General features: G+C 41.6%; 1 protein-coding gene across 1 annotated transcript in view; it reads left to right on the top strand.

The window, feature by feature from the left end:
* The window catches only part of LOC124115407 (cap-specific mRNA (nucleoside-2'-O-)-methyltransferase 1-like), a 32732-nt gene extending 26304 nt beyond the window's left edge, over window positions 1–6428 (top strand). Inside the window, exons 19-22 of the mRNA XM_046476379.2 lie at window positions 906–1022; window positions 2604–2716; window positions 4623–4731; window positions 5396–6428. Coding sequence (XP_046332335.2) covers window positions 906–1022; window positions 2604–2716; window positions 4623–4731; window positions 5396–5528 — 472 coding nt within the window. The 3' untranslated portion in view covers window positions 5529–6428. The remainder of the gene's footprint in view (window positions 1–905; window positions 1023–2603; window positions 2717–4622; window positions 4732–5395) is intronic.
* The last annotated feature ends 5783 nt before the right edge of the window (window positions 6429–12211 follow it).

The raw sequence follows: 12211 nt of genomic DNA, 5'->3' as shown, positions 1-12211 counted from the left end.
GCTAAGATTATTGAGTTGAATTCACAGACACTAGTGAGACCAACTGTGTCTCATTCTGTCAACAATCTATGTGCTAAGACTATTGAGTTGAATTCACAGACACTAGTGAGACCAACTGTCTCAATCTGTCAACAATCTATGTGCTAAGACTATTGAGTTGAATTCACAGACACTAGTGAGACCAACTGTCTCAATCTGTCAACAATCTATGTGCTAAGACTATTGAGTTGAATTCACAGACACTAGTGAGACCAACTGTCTCAATCTGTCAACAATCTATGTGCTAAGACTATTGAGTTGAATTCACAGACACTAGTGAGACCAACTGTGTCTCACTCTATAAGCAATCTATGTGCTAAGACTGTTGAGTTGAATTCACAGACACTAGTGAGACCAACTGTGTCTCATTCTATAAGCAATCTATGTGCTAAGACTATTGAGTTGAATTCACAGACACTAATGAGATCAACTGTGTCTCACTCTATAAGCAATCTATGTGCTAAGACTGTTGGAATTGAATTCACAGACACTAGTGAGACCAACTGTGTCTCGTTCTGTAAGCAATCTATGTGCTAAGACTATTGAGTTGAATTCACAGACACTAGTGAGACCAACTGTCTCAATCTGTCAACAATCTATGTGCTAAGACTATTGAGTTGAATTCACAGACACTAGTGAGACCAACTGTGTCTCGTTCTGTAAGCAATCTATGTGCTAAGACTATTGAGTTGAATTCACAGACACTAGTGAGAGAGACCAACTGTCTCAATCTGTTCACTGTAGGCATGGGAGAAATGATACAAATGGTGTTTTCAGCTGGCCTGTTTAATTCCCAACAAGACACAGGATGTGATGAAACCTCAAATAAAACTGACACTAAAGAAAGCTGAACGTTTTCTTTGTAGATTTGAAAAGTTACAGAAATTTGTGAAAGCAATACGGAAGCGGACCCGTTCAGATTTAGCACCGGTTACAGTTCCCACAGTCTTCAAGCTTGAAGACATTGAACACATATTTGACAGGTAAGGAGATCTGGCTGCCTGCCATTCTACAGTCAGGGTTCCATATGTATGGTCTTGTCCAAATAATCCAAGGTGGTTAGAGGACAATGAAGTACAGGGGTCGATTTAACTGCTGGCCCATTGGTCCGTGGCCAGTGAAACTTACACAGGGCTTGCTGAAATGTGAAATAGATGGCTACCCATCTGGCTGGTTAAAATTTCAACCCTTCTCCGTGTATATTTAAATTTTTTAATTGGATTGAAAATATTTAGGGGATGAGGTCGTGTGAATGGTCAACTCAAAAGAAAGATATATTTCGATCGTCTTGTTAGAATGACTAACGCCATTTCGTAATGTTTTTTACAACAACATCTATATTGGCTTATAAATCACCACGAAATGAGGCAATTGGAAGCCAAGATTTAACCTCAGCACAGGAAAAGGTATTTTAGTGGTGAGTAGTTGTAAAACTTTCAGGGCCCCGCTAGGTGGCTATGCGACCTCAGGTTCGGCCTTTTTGTGGCCTCCCCCATTCAGTTGTAGGCCAGTTTGGAGAAGGGCCAGTAACTTTTAGAAAGAGCAAGCCCTGCTGGCTACATGCAAATTTGTTGTTATATCTAACCCTGAAGGGGGGCACGGGTGGCCCAGTCGTCTAAGGCGCCGCGATTCGCTGTGCAGAGTTGCGTCCCTTGGGCATGCCAGAAACCTATGATTGTGGGTTCGAACCCCGGTTCGCCCCGGTTATGTTTCTAGGTTTGTCAGCACCATACCCGTGCTCGTGGGTTTCACCGAAGTGGTAGTGCATCACTTCGGGCTTTCCTCCCACATTAAGCTGGCACGCCGTGATATAACTGGAATAATGTTAAAAGCGGCATTAAACCCAACTCACTCACTCACTCTAACCCTGAAGTACCAGTAGCTAACAGATCCTTTGGGACCCCAATGAATTTAATGATGGACGAGTGATGACAGCAAAGATTGTTGTTTGTTTCGTCCAATATGCGACTTGTGTACCAGTCGCTGTGATATTGCTGGAATATTGCTATTAAAAGGCGGTGTAAAACCATATTCACTCAGTACTGACTGCACGGACTATGCAGATCCGTGGTTTGGGTTGTCAGGTAGTGAAGTGTGTCTGGTAGGACTGGGGTAACTCGGATATCCGGGTCGGGTGGGTACTGAGTAGGACCCGGGTACCCACAGGACTACCCGGCCCCGTGGTTAGTCACGTGTTTGGCGGGAACAAAAATTATCTGGAACGCCATGGTTACACTACAAGTCACTAATGTTCACATTTCTTTCTGACTATGAACGCATTCCTTCTGACTTTCCTATGTTTGAGTAAAGATTAAGCTTCAGTCAACTTCGGTGCATGCATGACCAGATCGTTTTATTCTTTCATCTAAATACATTTTTGTCAAGACTACAGTCAACATGGTCAAGCTATTCTGAAACGGACATTTTGTATACATCTCTTGGGACATACAGCGGGTACCCGGGTAGGGTACGGTAATAGGGGGGTGGGTACACGGGAATTAAATTTGGACTCGTCCCAGCCCTAGTGTCTGGCACTACTTCAGCTGCTGTGTGTCTGTGTTCAGGCTCGAGATGAAGATTGTGAAGGGATGTGCAGGGAAGCCGCGCTTATGCTACTGTACGGAGGACGGCAACTACTTCCACCCCCATGGCATCTACTTCATCAAGACCGTCAAAGGTCAGCTTAGTGTAGATGAACTTTAGGTTGTTTAGTGGTTCCCATTAGATTTAAAACCCGTGAAGATCTGGGTTAGAATAGGTCTTCAGCAACCCATGCTTGCCGTAAAAGGCGACTATGCTTTTCGTAAGTGGTGACTAACGGGATCGGGTGGTCAGGCTCGCTGACTCGGTTGATGCATGTCATCGATCCCAATTACATGGATCGATGCTCATGATATCAATCACTGGATTGTCTGGTCCAGACTCGCTTATTTACAGACTGCCATCATATAGCTGGAATATTGCTGAATGCGGCGTTAAACAACCAACCAACCAACCATTAGATTTAATCTAGATTTAATTTGTATGTCATCAGATACTTCAAAATTCCTTTGTTTTCTGACAACTATCATATATGAATGTTTTCATCTCTCAAGATGTGCACAAAGTTCTTTTCAACAATAACTGGTGAATATCTACCAGTTTTTAACCATGCAAGTCAGTTGAGGACTTGTGAGTGATGGCCTGTGAGTCTATAGTCCTACTTTGGTGGCTTGAGTTAGAGCTTTTAACCTCTTCAGGTTATGAGTAGATGGACTATCAAAGTTGATGGTATTCAGGAGCAGACTAGCTTCATCAAGTCTTTGATAGGCATTTTGAAGTTAAAAGAACATGAATATATGATTTTTTTATGGATAACAACATCTTTCTTTGAACACAATGCCATTTAGACAGTGGTCTTATGTAAGAAATGTATTTTGGATAACACTTTCTTAGTAAAGTAGGGATTGTAGTACTTTTTTGGGTTGAGTCTCATCTGTGATTCGAATCCAACCTGCCAGAGTGAGGCACCTAATCGCCAGCACACAAAGTCAGCAGTCTCATTAAAATCAGATCTTAGTTCTCGCTATCGCTAAACAAAGATCTGAGGACATCCCATTACGGGTCACGTCAGAACGACCTTTCATCCAACCAATCAGAGCGTCGCTTACCAGATCATGAAAGTGACAGTCGGAATGTGTTTTCTAATCATGCAACCACGAAATATTTAACAGAGGGTATTCCGAACGACAGTTACGGGTTTTATGATTATATCCATACAATCTAGGCCATCTATATGCCATTCCAGAATGTTCTTTTTATCAGTTTTAATTTTTTTTTAATCGAGAATACGTCAAAATATGTTTCGAAGTGTAGTCGCCAGTTTGAAACTAGTGTCATAAAGCTCAAGAAAGCTGCCTTCTGATTGGCTAATGTCGATTTCTTGTCAGTCATTTCATTGGTCGGCCAAAATTCGTGAAAGGTCGTTCTGACGTGACCCGTAATGGGATGTCCTCAGATCTTTGTTTTGCGGTAGCGAAAACTAAGATCTGATTTTAATGAGATTGACAAAGGCAGCGTAGACGTCTAACCCACTCAGCCACCGTGGCTTCCACAAAAATGACAGCCCGACAACTGGTGTCTAGATCACGGACCATCCAATCCCGGGTGGGACTCAACCGACAACTTCTTTCTTGTTTTTAATTCTTGCCCTTTCTTCAGATGAATGAAGGTGCAAGAGGTCGCCCTCCAATTAAAGCTGACACACTACTATAGAGATATTACAAAGCTCATTCACTCACTCACTGTATTGTGGGGGGCACGGCTGGCCTAGTCGATTAAGGCGTCTAAGGAGTTGCATCCCTTGGGCACACCGGAAATCTATGTGGGTTCGAATCCCGGTTCGCCCCGAATAGATTTCTAGGTTTGTCAGCATCATACCCGTGCTTGTGGGTTTCACCGAAGTGGTAAACGTCTGAGACCTGCATCACTTTGGGCTTTCCTCCCACATTAAGCTGACACGCCATGACATAACTGGAATACTGTTCAAAGCAGCGTTAAACCCAACTCACTCACTCACTCACTGTATTGTGGTTGTGTGTCAGATCCGTGGATGATGGCGCTAAGTCGGTCTGCCAACAGGAAGTACTGGTACAACACAGCCAACAGAGAGTCATCGTTCGAGTGCCGACTAGATTGTATCGCATCTGTCAGGTTGGTAATCTACATCTTACTCTCTTGTTTAAGGCCAAACCTTGTTTGAAGTGGTGTTTTCAGATCTTTGTAAACCAATTGGGTGGGTCGGTTGAAACATGAATGTGAAACAAATTTCTGTTGTTACATAAGAAGTATATTTTTATATGATTCTGGTGGGTCAGTCAGTCTGGATCAGAGAACCCAGTGATTGATGTAATAAGGACGGTTTCAACAACAAGCATAGGTTGCTGTATACTTATTTTAACCGGAATCAGTCGTGTAAGGCGCCGCGATTCTCTGTGCAGAGTTGCGTCCCTTGGGCAGGCCAGAAACCCATGATTGTGGGTTCAAATCCTGCTTCGCCCCGATTATGTTTCTAGGTTTGTCAGCACCATACCTATGCTCGTGGGTTTCGCTGAAGGTCTAAATGTCTGAGACCTGCATTACTTTTGGCTTTCCTCCCACATTAAGCTGACACACTGTGATATAACTGAAATACTGTTAAAAAAACGGTGTTAAACCCAACTCACTCACTCATTCACTCACAGTGCTGATTAGAGAGTGTTCATGGTCAGAAAACTTTGTTCGTAATATGATAAAAAAAATAAACATGTTAAAAAAGAACAACAAACAATTTATATTTTTGAGCTTACTGTCCACTGCTTTACATTCCTCAATTCAGAGACTGTAAGATGAACAGCCTCCAGTGGCTGTGGGAGAAGGGGGTGAAAGTGCACGACAGTCAAGAGGAACGAAACCCTGACAAGCTGTCCCGAGATGACGTCATGAACCACATTGTGAGACTGATGAAATGAGAGTCACAGAGTGACAACAGGACAGGACATGCTGAGATCTAGCTCCAGGTCGATGACCACCGTGGTGACAGGTGCTTATCAATCTCCAATACCGCAGAGGGTGACATCAGACGACACGATCTGATAGCGACTTGCTGGTTTTCCTCGGTCGAGTTGGGGAGTCTGGAGGATGCCTGATGAAAAGATCTGTGATCAGGATCTGTGTGAGCATCTGTGATCTGATCTGAGATCGAAGGATGTGTGATCAGCTGGTTCGTTCGAAGGAAGGCACTTTCGTTTTGTTAATGGAGGTCAGTTGTCCTTGTTTTCAACAGGTTCCATTCATCTTCATCTCCGTTAGAGAACACCCTGTGACGGCCATCTTGTTTTGCCCAGATCACCCATGTTGCCACGGAGACGGTGTGTTTGATTCAGAGTACTCCATAATGAGCGGCTTAAGTCAAGTAAATCATATGACATCATAAAATTATGAACCTTGTGCTTGTCAAGTGGTCGAAATTAAGGGAGGTCCTTAAAGTCTCCTGAGGCATTTGAATCTAGACCCCCCAAAGCTAGCATCCTGACTTGGGATGGACTCCTTGTTTTTCTTGCTTGATTTTGAACACCAAATAGTGTTCATGCCTTATGAATTTACCAAAATCTGCTTTAGATATACTTTAGAGTTAGAGTTGGTTTGTTACGTTGTAATGCTATGCTTGCATCTTGTTTCTGGCAGTTGCCTTCAGAATAATTGGAATGCATCAACAATGTTTAACCGTTTGAAAAAATGACAGCACAAATATTCAAAATACAGTCAAGTTCTGTTAATCCGACATGGTTGGTTGCATATGATTATGTCGGATTAAGGAGTATGCCAGATAAACGAAATTAAGTAGTATCAACGTTTGTGATCGAAAATCGGACAACTACACGATAGATAACGATACAAACACGTAATAAAAAAATAAAAATGAAATATTCATATTGTTATGTTACATTGTTAGCGGAATATGTTGATATCTGCAGCCGTTGTAATATGCAGCTACCAGCCGACTCGTCTCGCATCAAAACACGGGCTGTGCACTCGCGGGCAGATGACCACAGAGTAAGCTGATCACTGTGTCGGATTAATGAGTGATTTTGGTAATTCGTTGCAAATTAGGTGTCTTGGAGTCGGAGTGCGAGACTGTCGGATTAACGGGTCTAAATAGCACTGATTTAATCGGTTCCCATCATTAGTGTCAGATTAACGAGTGTCGGATTAACGAGACTTGACTGTAGATTGATTGTTGACAGGAATTAAGTTTGAGGTGTACATGTTGATCAAACCATTTGAGCATCACAATGATTGACTCCTGATGACCGTGTATTGATGACAAGTTATGACACCAGTAGTTTAGGCCAATGAAGTAATTATTAGATTTTCATCCAAAATTATGAGTCACAAGAGATATATTTTTAGTGAATTGTGTTTATAATGTTTAAGTCACTTTGATGTTCCTATGATACTGATCTCTGACATCAGTTGAACAGGATGCCAAGACTGACGATTTGTCCATTTCCTAGCTTGTATATATCAGGTTAACAGGCATCAGCTCAGATTTTCGACTATTACAAATTTGCGTACATATCTTGAATGGAAATGCACATTCAATAGACCATCTCAGATATTCTTTTTATTTTGATGAAAAAGCTCATGTTTGAGATAGAAATCTGATGTCGCCTTATGACAAATACTGTGTCAGCTGAATTTGTTTCAAGGCGGAATGTATTTTTGGGAGGGGGGAATAATTATGGCAAACTGATTTGTTGATAGAGCTTACATTAGTAGGCCGTTGAAATGTATGTTCAGTCTGTCTGATGGACTTTAAACAGGACGTGATTGAGCAAAGAGTTGTTCATATGTTGTGGTGATGGCTTCATGTACGTATGAAATATGTACATTTAGCATGTTTAATTTATGTAGAATAAAGATCATTCATTCAAACATACACTTGCTACACAGACGTCAATGGTACTGTGTAATTTGTCTTTGACAGAATGAGAGTCAAAGGTTTTTTTTGAAAGGATTGTTGGGATGCTATTACCATCAGGACTGAGTCTTCTTTTTCCCTGTGCAGAGTTATGTCCCTTGGGCCTTTATTTCTCTTTCTAGTGTGGTTGGTTGGTTGGTTTGTTGTTTTACGCCACACTCAGCAATATTCCAGTTATATGACTGTGGTCTGTAAATAATCGAGTCTGGACCAGACAAGCCAGTTATTGATTATCATGAGCATCTATCCACGCAATTGGAATCAATGATATGCTTCAACCAAGTCAGCGAGCCAGACCAACCGAGCCGATTAGTCGCCTCTTATGACAAGCTTAGTCACCTTTTTAAGGCAAGAATGGGTTGCTGAAGACGAAATGTTGGGTTTTCTTAGAAGACTAAGACTAGTTTTGCCAAAGTTTGCGTGTCAAGGCCAAGGGACAGCACTCTTATTTTATGATGCATAATTCAAGTAAGCCTGATCCATGTAGTGAAACATGAACTGTTATTTTAATGTTTGGTGAATAATCACTAAGGCTAGGACGGTTACTCAACTACCTAATAACAGGTCTGGTATAGATGGACTTGAGTCAGTTTTCAAGGACTCAAGGAGGGGAGATAACTCTAAACGAAATTAGTTGACAAGGACAGATAACTCTTGTTAGCAGTACAATTGGCCATGGTAGGCCGACCATGTGGAAGAGAAGCTTTTATCATGAATCAGCTACAAGGAAACTGCTCCGATACACAGAAAGTTCATCCAACTCAATGCTTCAGCATCTAGTGTGAAACACAAATCATCTCAAGTTGTCCCGGTCGAAGTACAACACATCTTTGGTACATCTAAACGGAAACTGTGACAGCTCTAGTAATCACAAGATATTTTTGCGTGTATGACATGTCATACAGATTTCTTTTCTTCATTTTTTATGAAATCCAGGTCAGTTGAACTTTGATGAAACTGATATATTAGGTCATTTTGCCTGCAGTGAAGTGGGTGCAAGTCCCAGGTTCGCCCTGACTGATTTTCCTGGTCTATTGGCACTATATGCCCATGCTTCTGCTTGATAGTTTCACAGCCTCATCACTTGGTCTTTGCTTGCATATTAAGCTAAGAGGACATGCCGTGAAATAACGGAATTCTGTTCAACACAGCAGAAAGTTACGCTCGTACTCACTCCTTGTCAATGCTTCTTTTGTACTGCTATAAATATAGTTGATTACTTTTCCACAGTTGTTTATCAAATGGGCTAGTCTTGTGTTGTCATCATGATAAAACTCTATTACCATGATAAAATAGCCATAGTTCTGTTTGGCAATAGCTGTGCATTTTCTAGAGTGTATGCAGTCAACTAATTAAATCCTGTATTTATTCATCCTGTCCGTTAGTTAATAGTTTTACAGGTGTAGCATCAGATTTGGATTTATTTCTAATGCCTATGTGTTTTGCATTCTAACAGAAATGTTTAATTGACACTCTCAATTCTTATAACATTTTTTAAATATTGTTTTCTGACGCCAAACACACCTCTACTCGTGATGTAAAAGTGTGTGGACACACATATTACCTATTCATTAAAAGAACATTGTCATCAACTTTAATATTGCATATTAATCATATCGTTTTGGAACCTTCATTTCATTCACATTTGAGATAATTATTGTCACCAATTACTATTGCCGGTTACCTTCTCGTTGAACCCTACCGGTGTGTTTTTTAAATCATCAAGTGAACAACTAGCGTCCTTTGTTTTACAAGTTGAAGGAAAAATAAACAGAATACCAAAGAATCGTGTCACCTTGTCCTTTCCATAATCATTGGACCGCCGGGGGCACATGTGGCCCAGTCGTCTAAGGCGCCGCGTTCGCTGTGCAGAGTTGCATCCCTTGGGTACGCCAGAAACCTATGACTGTGGGTTCAAATCCCAGTTCGCTGCAATTATGAAGTGGTAAACGTCTTAGACCTGCATCACTTCGGGCTTTCCTCCCACATTAAGCTGTCACGCCGTGATATAACTGTAATATTGTTAAAAGCGGCGTTAAACCCAACTCACTCACTCACTCACTCACTCATTGAACAGTGGAGGTCATAGGACCATTCCTTGCATAACAAGCTCAGGCTTTTTATGCTTTAAACAGTTTCAGTGACCTCTGTTGAAGGTCAAGGTCATTGTGAAGGTCATATTAAACTAGACCCAGTTGCCTGAGTGTGTTCCATTTTAGAAATATTTATAATAATTTTGATGCTTTTGTGATCTGTTTTCCTTTTGGGTGAAAATTAATTACAATGTGGTTTATACTATGTTTCCCCATGGTCCAGTGGTACTGCAGGGTTTTACGAAATGCAAAATATGGCATCCGACACACATACGAATTAAGAGTCGAGGCGGAAAATTTGCACTGAAAGTCTGATTGGACACAATAGAGTTTTGATGTTGAAAGGAATTAAATGAATTGAAACATGTACGTAAGAGTGAGTGAGTGAGTTTGGTTTTACGCCGCTTTTAGCAATATTCCAGCAATATCACGGCGGGGGACACCAGAAATGGGCTTCACACATTGTACCCATGTCGGGATTCGAACCCGGGTCTTCGGCGTGACGAGCGAACGCTTTAACCACTAGGCTACCCGACCGCCCTGCACGTAAGAGCTATCTGATAATACTGTTCTGATGCAACCAATGTTCGGACAGACCCTGTCATGGAGTCTCCTCTCAATCGCTATATTTGGACTTACACATGGAATTTGAAATACTGCAATATGCATAAGACATCACACATACTTTGCATTTTTGTTGGTGGTGGTAACTTGGCCCCCTTGTGTTTGGTAGTCATTCAGCAGGTATAGTCTGGAAGGTAATTTAAGGTACCGACGTTTACAATATCTGAAAAACTATTGGACCTACTCCAGTCAAAGTTGGTTTGAGATTATTAAACAGTCATACATAACTGGATATTACATTTAAAGACAATCGGTGCATGAATAAAAAATCTGTCTATTTAGCTATCACTATATTCCATTGGTTTGATTGGTTCAACTGTGTCATATGGCCCTGTGACGCAGGGGTAGCATTATGCAAATGGCTGTTACAATGAATGCTCGTTCCACCCATGACGAACAGGTCTGGTTGTTGATAAAATATAGTGATAGCTAAATAGACAGATGTTTTTGTTCATGCACCGATTGTCTTTAAATGTAATATCCAGTTATGCATGACTATTTAATAATCTCATACCAACTTTGACTGGAGTAGGTCCAATAGTTTTTCAGATATTGTAAACGTCGGTACCTTAAATTACCTTCCAGACTATAGGTTAGATTGTGTTTGCATGTCATTCAGCAGGTAGGTTAGATTGTGTTTGCGTGTCATTCAGCAGGTAGGTTAGATTGTGTTTGCGTGTCATTCAGCAGGTAGGTTAGATTGTGTTTGCGTGTCATTCAGCAGGTAGGTTAGATTGTGTTTGCGTGTCATTCAGCAGGTAGGTTAGACCGTGTTTGCGTGTCATTCAGCAGGTAGGTTAGATTGTGTTTGCGTGTCATTCAGCAGGTAGGTTAGATCGTGTTTGCGTGTCATTCAGCAGGTAGGTTAGATTGTGTTTGTATGTCATTCAGCAGGTAGGTTAGACCGTGTTTGCATGTCATTCAGCAGGTAGGTTAGATTGTGTTTGCGTGTCATTCAGCAGGTAGGTTAGATTGTGTTTGCGTGTCATTCAGCAGGTAGGTTAGATTGTGTTTGTATGTCATTCAGCAGGTAGGTTAGATTGTGTTTGCGTGTCATTCAGCAGGTAGGTTAGATTGTGTTTGCGTGTCATTCAGCAGGTAGGTTAGATTGTGTTTGCGTGCCATTCATCAGGTAGTTAGATTGTGTTTGCGTGTCATTCAGCAGGTAGGTTATATTGTGTTTGCGTGTCATTCAACAGGTAGGTTAGATTGTGTTTGCATGTCATTCAGCAGGTAGGTTAGATTGTGTTTGCGTGTCATTCAGCAGGTAGGTTAGATTGTGTTTGCATGTCATTCAGCAGGTAGGTTAGATTGTGTTTGCGTGTCATTCAGCAGGTAGGTTAGATCGTGTTTGCGTGTCATTCAGCAGGTAGGTTAGATTGTGTTTGCGTGTCATTCAGCAGGTAGGTTAGATTGTGTTTGCGTGCCATTCATCAGGTAGTTAGATTGTGTTTGCGTGTCATTCAGCAGGTAGGTTAGATTGTGTTTGCGTGTCATTCATCAGGTAGGTTATATTGTGTTTGCGTGTCATTCAGCAGGTAGGTTAGATCGTGTTTGCGTGTCATTCATCAGGTAGGTTAGATTTTGTTTGCGTGTCATTCAGCAGGTAAGTAAGATTGTGTTTGCGTGTCATTCAGCAGGTAGGTTAGATCGTGTTTGTGTGTCATTCAGCAGGTAGGTTAGATTGTGTTTGCGTGTCATTCAGCAGGTAGGTTAGATTGTGTTTGCGTGTCATTCAGCAGGTAGGTTAGATTGTGTTTGCGTGTCATTCATCAGGTAGGTTAGAATGTGTTTGCGTGTCATTCAGCAGGTAGGTTAGATTGTGTTTGCGTGTCATTCAGCAGGTAAGTTAGATTGTGTTTGCCCCAGTCGTCTAAGGCGCCACGATTCGCTGTGCAGAGTTGCGTCCCTTGGGCACGCCAGAATATATGATTGTGGCACACTCCGTCGCAGT

Source organism: Haliotis rufescens, unplaced genomic scaffold (assembly GCF_023055435.1).
Source record: "Haliotis rufescens isolate VD_foot unplaced genomic scaffold, xgHalRufe1.0.p SCAF_3, whole genome shotgun sequence".
In the NCBI taxonomy this organism is placed as follows: Eukaryota; Metazoa; Mollusca; class Gastropoda; order Lepetellida; family Haliotidae; genus Haliotis; species Haliotis rufescens.
This window is presented reverse-complemented; position numbering and strand designations above follow the sequence as displayed.